General features: G+C 49.3%; 1 protein-coding gene across 3 annotated transcripts in view; it reads left to right on the top strand.

Annotated features, from left to right (window-relative positions):
* The window catches only part of LOC105287628 (transmembrane and TPR repeat-containing protein CG4341), a 187,383-nt gene that overhangs the window by 115,875 nt on the left and 58,320 nt on the right, over positions 1-13,188 (top strand). For all 3 annotated transcript variants that reach the window (XR_003406588.1, XM_011353273.2, XM_011353276.3), the window contains exons 4-5: positions 1,631-2,534; positions 5,959-6,073. Coding sequence is in view for 2 of the 3 variants with exons in the window: in XM_011353273.2 (XP_011351575.1) it covers positions 1,631-2,534; positions 5,959-6,073 (1,019 nt within the window). In the remaining variant the exon portion in view is untranslated. The remainder of the gene's footprint in view (positions 1-1,630; positions 2,535-5,958; positions 6,074-13,188) is intronic.

Genomic DNA, 13,188 nt, shown 5'->3' with positions numbered 1-13,188 from the left:
GAACTTGGCGGAAGTTTGCGCGAAACACGACGTATCGTTCGTTTATTAAGGCGAGTTTTAAACTATTCACGGCCGTGCCTTGACAAATTTTCCCGGTGTCTCCTCTCACTGTCGCGACGTTCGAAGCTGCGACGCGCGCGAAACTTCGGAGATAACAGCGACGGATGGAGTGGCAGGGAGGTAGAACGGAACAAGAAAAGGGTAATGCGAAGTAATAAGGCGTACCGGAAGCAACGCGCGGTAAAACGCGCGCGACACCGTCCTTAAGCACGGCGACGAGGCATTCAATTTCGTGTCAGCCAACTTTTTTAACGAACTTGCCGGCACACCCCGCGTCACTCCAGTTCTCATTCCAGTCGTCGGAGACGATGGCAGGACGAGTGTCTCTCGGCTCTCGGCGAGCGCGCGCAGGGCGTAATCGTGCTTAACTGTGAATTATAAATTCATCGCAAACTATTATTTCTACCTGATCCAAGTGTCTGTGTAAGTTTCGAATCACGTTTCCGGTCCCGCGATCATCGCGGAGAGAAATTTCATCAGGACTCCTCGTGCAGGAATCTAGCGTGATCCGAATCGCTCATTTCAGGAATTGCTGGACAATGACCGATCTCGATTATTTGCTGGAATAAAAATGTTTCGTGTGAAAATATTCATCATTATTTTTATCATGATTTTGTAGATTGATTTTTTATTAACGCAGAAGCGATTGCCAATTACTTCGCAACGAAGAATCCCGCGCTATCGTAATAATATTTTACTTGGCCATCGTGAGCGATGCAGCAAAGCGTCTGTTCTCCCCTTATGTTGCGTCAACACGAGCATGGTGCAGCGAGACGCGATTCTTCCTCGCCGATTCGGACAAACGATCCTCTCCTTTCCATCTGACCGAAACTGCCTTCCAGTCGGATGCTATGCCGCGTTCGCCGAGGCAAACATCGCCCCCGACTGTGAAAGCTTTCGTACTTTCAATTCGGCCCTTTTCCCTTTCGGTTTATTCACGGGAGAAAGAGCGCGCTATAGCAGTGCGGAAGCAACGTATACCTATCCGATGAACTGACAACAAGAACACCGTCGCGTTATTACGGTATCATATTTCCCGAGATACCTCGTAATGTGTTTGTACTTTTATTATTTCCGTACACCTGCGAGTACACGTGCGCTGCAACACCATACACACACGCACGCGCGTGCATGCTATCTTCTAGTTACATATTTTAAATCTATGAAGCCATTTCCTTTATTGCAGTAAAAAAAATTGTTACGAGCCGCCCCGAATGCTCGTGAAATCGCTAGTTCATCATGCAGAAAGCTAATTCTCATTTCGCGGATGTGCGCGTATCTCATTCAAGATCCACGACGACCGCCAAGGCGATGCGATCTCTCGACATTCGGTGGCTGCACGTTCCATCAAATTAAAAAAATATAATCGCCAGAATTTTTCCTAGATAAATTTCTCTCTTGTGGCCTACCTCGTTCTCTGACGTATTTCTCCCCTCTCTTTCTCTCTCACTCTCTCTGTCCGACAGTACGCGCGTATTAACCTAGTTTCCGGCTAAAGCAGTCGCCAGCACGACGACCCTCGGCCAAGCTATACCAGTGATGCCATACCGGGTAACCCGTTGGATTTCAGGGCAACTGCCTGTTCACACGGGGTCGGAGCGTCATCATTCTGTCAAGTGGTATCGTGCTGCTCGCTCTGGGTCGGCTCAGGCTCGCGGGTGGCAGGCCGGAGTTCGCCAGCGCGGACAATCCGACCGCCCGGCATCCGTCGCGACTGACACGCGGCCTGACGTTCCTGTATCTACCGGCGGCTAGCGCAAGAATGCTGCTCTGTCCGAGCACGCTGAGCTTCGACTGGTCGATGGACGCCGTGCCGCGCATAACCAGCCCGCTGGACCCGCGGAACCTGGAGTCGGCGTGCCTGTACGTCGCCCTGATCGTCGCCGGGTCCTGGGCGTTTCGGAGTCTGCGACGGCGACCGCGCCGAGACCCGGTGACGACGTGCAGTCCGCTCCGGCAGCAGGCGTACTCGCGCTCGGCGTCGTCCAGGTGCCCTGTATGCGCCGGCAGACGTACCGGCGGCTGCCACACGGACGGCTGCAGAGCGGCCAACAACAACAACAATAGCCCCTTCGGTGATTGTCATTGTGCCAAGAGGCCGAGCAACGGCGGCGGTGGCGGCTCCGCGAATGTCGACGGCCGGCAAACGGCCGCCACCGCGGTCGCCGTATCCTTGGGCTTCCTCGTGCTGCCGTTCCTCCCGGCGAGCAATCTCTTCTTCTACGTGGGCTTCGTAATAGCCGAGAGGATACTGTATTTGCCGAGCGTAGGCGCTTGCCTGGCGGTCGGCGCCGCGGTATCCGGCTGTTACCGGATGGCGAGGAGAAACGGGTCCAGGAGGCGAGGCAGAGCAGTGCTGATCGCCGCGGCGATCCTCATCGGCGTGATGTCGGCGAAGACGCTCGTGAGGAACACCGACTGGAGGGATGAGGAGAGCCTCTACAAGTCCGCATTGCGCGTCAACCCGCCGAAAGGTAAGCGGATCAGGCTCAATCGAAACGTACCTCGCGAACTCGTCGCGCGCGGAAGCATCCAGAGAACTTCGAATCTTTTTCTTTCTTGTGATGGCTATATGCGTCCTAAATTCGCGTCAGAGGCGTTACCGAACTGCATCCCAATTTGCGTCGAGTAAACTGATCGCTCGGAAACCACCTTGGCTTCTCACCGAGCAAGTATCATGTTAACGACTCGGTACGCGATCGCGCGAGGGTTCGGTTAAGCCGGCGAGTATGTATCATCGCTCGTGCCGATGACACTTTTATCAGCCAAGCTCATTCCGTCGACGGCTACGAACCCTTAAATGCGTACGGTAGCTACGGGAACGTCTCTTTACACGGAGGTTCATAAAAAGGGGAGAACTACCGGTGTGTGTCGTGCGCCTGTCGCCTCGTTGGATGGATTAAAGGCATAAAGATAGCAAAAACGCCGCGCGCGTTAATAATAAAAGGCCATCGCGCGTTGATCGAAGCTCGATAGGCGCGTCGCCGCGCCACGAAATATATGACTATGTAAAACTGAAATTCCCCGCTAAAGCCGACGGGTATCACACACGCCTGTTTTCTCGTTATAACGCCGGGGCCATTGTACCACACCGGTGTGCTATCCCGTCCGTTCATCTTGCAGTTCGGCGCAGGCGGTTACGCGCCTACCGCGTCCATAAAATCGCTCGAGAGATGAATACGCGGCATGCAATGAGAAACGAGTCGGCCTTTACTCTGCCCGTTTCTACTGTGCCTTTTCCTTTTGGAGTAAATATCTCTGTCTCGCATGTATATCGCTTATACTTGTTTCTAATGAAAAAATAAACGTGTTTCTCGACTGATAAATGTACGCGATGTGATTACTTGGTACATTTATTTTCAGTGGTTCTTTTTATAATAACATAAGTTTTTGTTATTCTTTCGGAATATTGAAGGAAATCTCATCTGCATGCGCGGATGGGAGATCTACGAGCAGAAACTTTATTGAGAGGGATTTTGTTGAATCTTTCTTGAAATATTATCTAAAAATATTCACAAGTTTTTAAATACATTTTTTAAAGCAAAAATAAGCAATTATGTATATTGGGTTGTAGCATATATTCGTTCCGTTTTTAAAGTGTTTTTTATGACATTGATCGTCACATATATTCGTTATTAAAAATACTAGACAAACAAGATAAATATATGTTACAATCCAATATAACGTAATTTTTATTTTCGATGATAATTAATTCTGCCATTTTGATGCTTCAACCAGGAGATGAAGATAATTCTCAGATCATTTTCTATTATCTATGATTGTTTCTCGCGCGATCAGAATTGTTAGTTTTCCCTGTTTTCTTGCTGTGCGTGTCTTCCAACATTTTTAATCTGTCTGACGTAAATGTCTTGCACGCGCGCCAGCGTGCACGCGCGTTAAGAGCATACACGAGCTTCTCGTTTCTCTTCATCCGTCGGGTTCTCCCTTTAATGCACTCTTCTAATCCGTCCCGACCCTTTTTCACCTTTTATCCACTTTCATACGGCGCTTATCCTCGACGGTGTACTTTTTCGTAATTATTTTAACTTACGTCCCGCCACCGTAACGGTTCCCGGCCGGTTTTCCTCTCGCTGGCGAGAATTTTTGCTTCGTTTCTGTAATGCGTTTCATCCGCGAGACACAACGCGCGTACACCGCCTGAGGCGCAGCCACTTTCTTTTTCCTGTTGCATTAATTCGCCCTCTCCCACCGACTATCACTATGTGTACACTCTCGCTACTATTATGTAGCCGCTATATTAAAAACGGTTGCGCAGCGTTCTACCGTTTCATTCGTCAACTACTTGCTCTGATAAGACGAAAGATGCTGAACTTTCTCGCTTCTTTCTCGAGGATAAATTTTTAGATAAAAGAAAATGAACGTACGTGCAGTATTTTTAACCTCGGCACACGCACGTATATCAGCGATACACGTAACCCGATCCCTTCTTCGATTTTGCCCGAAATACCATCCGTCTTTGCCACTTTTTCTACATTCCATCCGCTCCATTTACTTTCACGATAATCTAACGATTGATTGCATGATTTAATCTACCGGACAGTAGTCCGTATTAATTGCGCCGCACATCAGCACGGCGCATCTGTTCCACGTCATCGACCGCATTACATGACTTTAAGATTATCTTACCTCCAGGCTCTTATTATTTATGCACTCGCTTGCGATTAATCGCGGCCGATCTAAAGATCAGATACTTCGTTAGCTTTCATCGCGTCCGGCTTTTTCCATCGAAATGAAACGAGTTTTTTGGAAATTGCACTCCGTCCCTCGGGAGCGCTCTTCATCCTCGTCCAATCTCCCGCTGTTCATCTCTCTAACGTCCCGGCAGGAGGGACACAGCAAGCGGAAAGACCGAGCGAGAGCGAGCGGACAGAGACAGGGCGCGCGGAGGCAGTCACGCGAGCTGACGCCGGCCGACACAGCGCGCTACTACCGGCGCCGGCGGCGACGTCACAGCGCGTTTTAATTGCGTCGACAGAAATTGCGTGTTACCGTGTTAACAGGCTGCTCCGCTCCACGAGAAATAAATTTACATTTTGTTGGCGCAGGTCGCCGGCGCGAGCGAGCGAGCGGGCGAACGCGCGCCCCGTTCTCACCCCCTTCGTGACCTTTCCCTCGGATGCATTCCGTGTTCCCTTCGTTGAGCGCATCGAGTCACCCCCGCGCGTCCGCGGTTGACGTCCGCTCGTTGATTTAATGCGACGACTGACAACGGTGTCAACGCGCGCTCCGTTCTCCTCGGTCAACTGCGATCCCGCGCTCGACACGTCTAATATTGGTATCACTCGAATTGTCGCGCGCAAACTGCACATCAAACACCGCGCGATGATACGCCGATGACGAGGCGGAAGCCCACAAAAATATTAGCCATTGTTATCTCGACGGTGATGTACAGCATATAAATGCGGCGGGCGTGCGTGCGCTCAACGTGTAAGCAACGTTTCCCGGAGCACTTCCTGCTGATCATGTAACGAGTTGAATATTCAACTACAAGCCGCGAGAGCGAGCACGTAAGCAGAGAAATGATGGCCAGTCGTATCTTGATCGTGATAATTCCCGGGTAATTGCCGCTAGGATAATAATTAACGCTGAAAGTGTAAGACGTATTTCACACCTGCGCATCATTCGTTAACAATTACCCGCGCGTGTACCGACGCCGTTTACCGTATTTCACAATTATTCCTTTCTGCCGTTCAGATTATTCTCTCAATTTTTCCTAGCTTTATTTCTCCGAATTATTCTTTCAATGCTTGACAGAGCGTATATATATAAAATTTAAATAAATCGTATAGTCAAAATGTATAATAAATCATGTCGCACGGTTTTGCTAAGCAACACCTTACTAGGCGTGAAGTCGAACATGATTTATGCTGTTTCTAGCTTACGGCAACTTGGGCAGCGTTCTGAGCGAGCAGGGCCGAGTGGCCGAAGCGGAGGAAGCGTTCGTCCAAGCGCTTCGCTATCGACCGAACATGGCAGACGTGCACTACAACCTGTGAGTACCATATCCTAACTCTGTCATGCATATTATTCTCGCTCGCTTAGATGGATAGTCGTATGACGAGCTCCAAACGTGTTTATGTATCTGGCGAATACCGAAACTGAGACTGTCGAGAGACAATTTTCCACAGTCCGAAGTTAATCATATTTCTATCCAATCCTGCATAAAAATAACTTAAAAACACTTTTTTCTCGTCTCATTCTCGTGCCTCTCATCCCGCCGTGAAATTAATCTCCCGATATCTCGAAATGTCATTATTCTCGCGCACGGTTACTAAGATACCGGAGCTTTATTAGTCCTGACATAGATTCGCCGCGGTAGGGACTCTTAAATCTGCCTTGGTAAGCAACGTAATCGCCTCAAACTTGAGGCTCGCCACCAAGATCGGCCCCGACAAAGCGCAAACGCTTGGTAAGAAGATTACCGGGCGATCCCCATATTTGACCGACTAATTCTTCCCCGATTTTTCCGATCCGCGCCACCACGCGGAATATATTTGCTCGCGCTAAGCCGGTCCCAGGTCGAGGATTCCAGGGAGAACCCGGCGAGAAACCCTGTTTACCGTTCCATCCTGGTATCCGGAGGGGGAGGGAAGAGGGTGGAACGGCCATGAGTTTCTTAAGCACGTAATATCGGTCAGCGTAGCCTCCGACCGCGCTATCTCCCGCTACCTCACGACGCATCAACGACTTCGTATAGGGCTTACCGGTCCCGGGGGAGCCGCTGAGGGTCCTTGCGATCCTTCGATCGCAGCTCATCATCTTTCGACGCTCCATGTACTAGGTGGGAAAGGACGCGGAAGCCTGTCAAGCCGTTGAGTCGATAAGCCTGCCTACCCTGGGCATCCCTCTGCGCGTTTCTGATAAGCCGGCTAGGCGGCACATACTATGCGCCACGTACTTGCCCCATTATGTATCCATCCACCCACGTACGGACGTCTTAGTGCGCCGCTCTCCTGCCTGCCCGGCCAAATTGAACGATCGATGGAAGACGGCGATATCAATCGATAGTGAAATTAGTGGCCAAAAGTGATTACGGCAGCGACGCTGATGGAATAATCTGCTCGTGACGAGCGATACATGACGACTCCGAAAGTGATTTCTGTGAAAGTGATTTAACCGTCTCGATGCGTTTGCTCTGCAACGAAAGTTTAGGATTGCTTGAGGAAACAAGCTGATGTAATGGAATAAATGTATGTAAAATAATATTTCATACGTTGTGAGATTTCGAGACGAAGTTTCTCTTAGTACGATTAAAAGTAGAAGCAGCGCATCGTACAATCACCGTGATAATAAGACATAAGAAGATTTTACGGAGCTGAGTAAACGTAATTTAACGCTTACGTTGGTGCACCACAACGAAAGCCCTTTAAACATGCTTAACGTAAAGGACAAGGCATAATTATTATAATAACAGGGCATAATTCTGCATTCAGTAAAATTTGCTAAAAAATATTTAAATTAAGAGTGTGCTTTTGTTGTGCTGTCGATTATTATCGTGCCGTATTTTAATTTTAATTCTTGTTGATACATTTATTTACGACGAAAAATATTTTCAAGACATGCAGGTGTGTGAAGTGACGTACTATCTTCCTAAGTCATTATTACACGCGCGGTTTCAACATGCTGAATCAGCATGCGCTGCAGCCGAAAGCGATTACAGGCGAATTCCGGTAGAATCGTTCTCTCGGTCAGATAAGTTAAGCCCGACGTTCGCGCCTTCGTGGCAGATGACGGTGATATCTTTCGAGGCTTCAGCATCAGCTTCTAGGGTGAAATGAAGCGCGGTGGAATTACCGTTCGCTAATTCATCGGAAAAGACCGAAAAAATCTGCTGGGATCGTCGAAATTTTCAGGATAATACGTTGTGGCTGCGATCGGAACTTTATATTAAGCTCAGAAACCGCTATCGCAAGATAAGCCCGCATTTCAATCGTGGCGAAGGTGGAGTACCCTTCGCTGTGTTATCACGAGCAAAGCTGCGATCATGAATGTATGTCCTGCGTTACGTATATATTTTTCCTCGATCCGCTATGTGTACCCTTTCACAATCGAGCTCTTAGAAAAATGACGGGTCGTTTGATCACCCTCCGGTTATTATCCCTTCCGAGGATACACGGCGCGCAATTATCAGCCGACGTACGTTATCGATACGAATCAATAGCCCGGGAAATTCCCGTTACGTCTTTCCATCATCATCCGCGGAAGAAAGAGGCGGTTAATAAGAAAACGACGTATATATCGCTCGCCCGCAGCCACCTCCCCGTCTCTCTCTCTCTCTCTCTCTCTCTCTTTTCCCGTCTCTGGCCGTTTTACTTTCTTTCGCGGAAATTTACGAGCGGATCAGATATATCGTAGGATATTACAGCCTGGATGTTATAAAGGAAATATAAAGTTCACTTCGTGCTTCATGATTTTCGCAGATATATTAAATCCCACTTTTTCTTATTGCAGTTTATACAGACATATATATATTATATATATGTAATCGGCCAACCGTCTGTGTATGAGTCACCCCCAACGGGGATGGTTCCCGCGATAGATCGATCCCCGCGACACGCTTGACATCGATGGGCGCGCTTGTTCGCGGCACGGCAACGGGACAGCGACGGGCGATTTTGCGCCTACGGTGCCGCGCGTCTTTCTACCGAGATCAGCCCCTAAGAAGACTGATGACGGACCCGTGTAGCGACGACGGATGTTGATTTATTAAAACCCCGGCGTGATCGTAAGTCATCCATCAACGGCTGCCGGTGAATGGAAAATTGATTAGTCTTTGCCGCGTGTTAGGAAAACCGTGAAGGGGCAAAAAGCTCACTCGCACCCCACCCCAAAGCGGGGTATCCAAAGAATACATCGTAATTATGTATTACTCCGTTACTCCTGTCGGTGCAGGTCGATACTTAATTAGCCGCCCGCCCCTGCTGCCTTTTCATTGTTACCGCAACGTGAAGGTTCGATGATCCTCTCCAGCGAAAACCAGCGGCGGCGTGAAAAACGCCGGAAAGAAACGCGCGTCCGCATAAAGCAACCGGCGAATAAGATGAGCAGGATAATTAATAATCATAATGAAGCCACAGTTTCTCCTTCTATCCCTTTTTCAACCCCGTGCGAACGTGAAGCAGCGTTCATCTTTAACGCGATGCACTTTGCTGCGAGCTTCTCAGATGCTCGAGTCCCCTCGAATCATAAAGTTGACGAGGCAGAGAGTGCTTGCAAACGGACGACGCTAATCGGCAAAGAGCCGTCGCCGAAATTGAATCAAATTATCTAAGCTCCGTAGCCGTCGCGCCGATAATTACGACAATAATCTTGCTTGGTAATCAGCTGAGGTGCTGCCTGCCGCTAAAATGACTAACGAAATTAGCTGACGGCGCGCCTTGCTGCGAGGCGGAAGTTGATTCCCTGCGGTCGTTCAGCGGAAAATGGAATCGGTTGATTCGAGACGGGAATTGACACCGCGTCAAAGGAGACCGCGCTTCCTCCTCTCTCTCTCTCTCTCTCTTTCCCTCTCCCTCTGCCATTCGGGGTTTAATTGTCGTCGTCGTCGCGATGCTCGGGGTGCAACGACGTGTCACGGCCGCCGTGCTGCCGTAAAGCAGCAGGCAGGTATGCGCCGTTAAATGGCACGAGGATGCAGATGATGCATCAGAGGGCGAGGTAGAGCCGTGTCAAAGACCTCGGCGAATGCATCATCGCGCAAACGACGACGGCGGCGGCGGCTTTTCGTATGCGGCGAACGACGAATCGCGCGAAGAAAACGGACCGCGAAGACGAAGAAGCGTACGACCCCGAATCAGGAAATTAGCTCGAGATTGACTCGCCTCATGGGATTTTAATGGGAGAGTTGCGCCAGTCAAACGCGACGTCGAACGAGCTGTCGCTGACGATATGCGTTGCCCCCTTCGTACAGAAACGTACAAATGCGAGATATTCATTTGCATCACATCGTATATGTGTATATTTACATGTGTGTATTACCCTACACTACAATAATTCAATCATTATAATTCCGTTCAGAGTAATTGCGATACTGCAAAGTGGATTTGTATCGCAATTCCGAAACTCGTTAGATGCGATACCATATTGGAAATAAGCGATATGAAATTAGGACGTGCCATTTAGCCGTCCAACGTCCCCGTACCCTCCCGGTACCCTCATTACATCGCGTGAGACCGTATATAGGCGTTAAACCTCTTTGCACGTACCGCTGCACTGTAATACCGCGGGTACACAGAGTCGACGCATCATCTCGGTAATGGACCGATCTCTGCGTCGATTCACGATGCAGTGTCGGCGCAACGTTGAAAAGAGGATCTCTCGTAGATCCGAATTCCGCCATCCTCTGTAAATTCTTAAAAGTGGAACGAAATAATCGCAGAATAAACAGTCGCTGTTAACTCATTTGGGAATCTCGAAATCTCATTTACGTGAACACCGTGAGAAAATAATTGTACACATCCAAGAGGGTGGTACGTTGCGGAAGCAATGAAAATTGTATACGACTAAAAGTACACAAGGTGGACGAGAGAGAGAGAGGAAGCGACGGAGGGAATCCAACAATCGCGCGTTTAACGCCGAACGCGAGAATGCGGAGCGTAAGCCGGGGAATACCGGTATTCCGCTAACGGAATACCTAGCTACTCGAAACCGATCCTCGCGAGTCGCTATGCAAGCTGCAAGACGAGTAAGTAGGTGGATAGGGCGCGCGAGGGTGCACAAGACGGGCCTTGGCGAATTGAATGGGAAATTGATGGGCTTCGCCCTGTCGGTCGTGTACGCGTCGGCGGCGGCAACGGGGCGCTCTCTCTCTCTCTCTCTCTCTCTCTCTCTCTCTCTCTCTCTCTCTCTCTCTTCCCTCACATCCGCTATAGACCTGGAATCCGTTGTCCTTGCAACGTATACAGGCTGTACCTGCAACCGACCGACCATTCGTGCGATCCTCCTCTCCTCCCGTTTCTCCGGCTCTTGGCCTTGTCGCTACGTGTGTTCCTCGCGTTTCCCGCTTCGCCTGCGCGACATAAAAGCCGATTCGCGCCCTCCAACTAGAAATAGCATCGGTGCAATTCAACAAAGATACAAATGGCGAGTATCAGGATGAAACAAGCAACGCACGAGCTAATAAAAATTGTTCCTCGCGATTTCGATGTATACCAATAAAATATAGATGATGGACTAACATGGACTAATGATACAAATCGAGAAAATGTGAAACAGCGTCTCTGTGGCAGTTAATTTTCTTCAGAAACCTCTTTCTCAAAATAGACAGAAATTGTTTGTTCGAGATCGAAAGATCGCTTTGAAAACGCTATTATTCTGATACAGGGATACATGGATACTGACTATGACGCTAATTATCATCCCATGTCTCGAACTTTGACGTTGCACCTTCATAGGAAGCGCCGGCGCTGGTCGCGCCGTAAGCGTGAGTCGGCCTTAAACCGTCATCACCTATATCCGACGCGGTGTTTGTGCGTCCTGCGTCCACCTGAATATGTATCGTCTCGACGGCGCTTTGATTGTGCACCCTCGCCGCATTTGCATGCGGGCCAATGTTCGCATCAGCCGGGCAGCCAGAAGACGCAACAGCGTGCCGGACGCGAAGGCGTCGTCGTTCGCGATGGTATCATACGCGTTTCTCTCTCTCTCTTGCCATGAGCTATTCGCGAATTACGACCTTTACTGCGTGCCCAGCCGTGTAACGAAGGTAATTTATTCGCACTCCTCGCGAACGAGACGAAAATTACGTCGAGCTTGCTCGAGTATGCAAGCGGAATTATCAACGATTTGTGTGGGAAGAATAGTGAAAGCACTCACCCTACCTTCTGATTCTCAAAGAAATCGTCGTCGGAACTTGACGGGAGAATCTGCGATTCGTTTGCAGATGAGGAAAGAATGCGCGCTTCGCAAATTCGACCGTCGAGAAAGATTGCTGGAAACAGAATCAGAACAGAATCGGTTAACTGCAGTTGGTTAATATCAAATATATCTTTCAGATCTTCCTGCTATTATCGCAGATACTAAAAACATTTTTATTTGTACCTTAAACACGAAATCACCTAATGAAATAGACTTTACGAGCTTCAAGCTTGTTACATCCTCGAGTCCCTTAATTAACGAATTCTCCATTAACGTTCCCTCGTGCGGCGTTATCGGCCCTTAAAGTGACCGCCACGCGTAAGCTTTCATTAAATACGTTGAAGGACTCAAACTCAACCCCGTACGTTCTCGCGTATTCACGTACGACCCCCCGAAAATGGCAAGACCGAGAGATGCATCCTACTCTTTCTCTCTCTCTCTCTCTCTCTTCTTCCCTCTCTCTCTCCTCTTCGCTCTTGCACACGCGAGACCACCATATCTTTACCACTCTGAACTACCTGCCTGAACTTCAACCGCTCGTGCCGGCGGTTGGTACAGAGGTATTATCTCAGGCTCCCGTCTGTGTTATCAGATACCACCTCGTTGGCGGTGTACGCGTCCCCAACCGACCTGTAACCTGACTATCCCGCTCCCCCGGCATTCCCGACGAAAGAAAGGCTATCAAGAGAAGCTTACGCGGACAAAAAGAGAAAGAAGTCCAGGAGGCGTCCCGGAAAGAAGTCTAAAGGATCCGCGAACGAGCTTGCGGCCGAACGAGTTTCAAACGTCGTCTTTCAGACTTTCAGATCTGTCCGTTATTTTCATCGAAGGTCTTCACGAAAACGTCGATTCCGACGACGAGTCTTCGGTAGCATTCGCCGTCGCGGATGAAAGCTGACCGAGATGCTCGCGGTTGGCGCAGCGAAACTTTCAGCTCACGCGGCTGACATATTTTCTTGCGGATTACAGAAGTGCGCGCGGCTTTTCCGGCGCATTTGCGTTTGTCGCCCATAAGCATCGTCTGAATACACAGAGTAACAGGCAAAACCCATTTACCCGTCAGTCCGACTCTGCGCCGCCGAGTACGACGGAGAGACACGTATCTTTAGAGGCACATCAAAGTCGCGTAAACTTACTGCCTCAGGGGCAATTATCGCCTGCTAGACATATCGCATACTAGCAACACTGTATTTTGCGCGAATATCAAGTTACATGTCAGGATTCGCGCGTGATGAAACGACATTTATGTCT

Source organism: Ooceraea biroi, chromosome 5 (genome assembly GCF_003672135.1).
Source record: "Ooceraea biroi isolate clonal line C1 chromosome 5, Obir_v5.4, whole genome shotgun sequence".
NCBI classification, from domain to species: domain Eukaryota; kingdom Metazoa; phylum Arthropoda; class Insecta; order Hymenoptera; family Formicidae; genus Ooceraea; species Ooceraea biroi.
The sequence above is the reverse complement of the archived record's forward strand: the minus strand, read 5'-3'. Positions and strand labels throughout refer to the sequence as shown.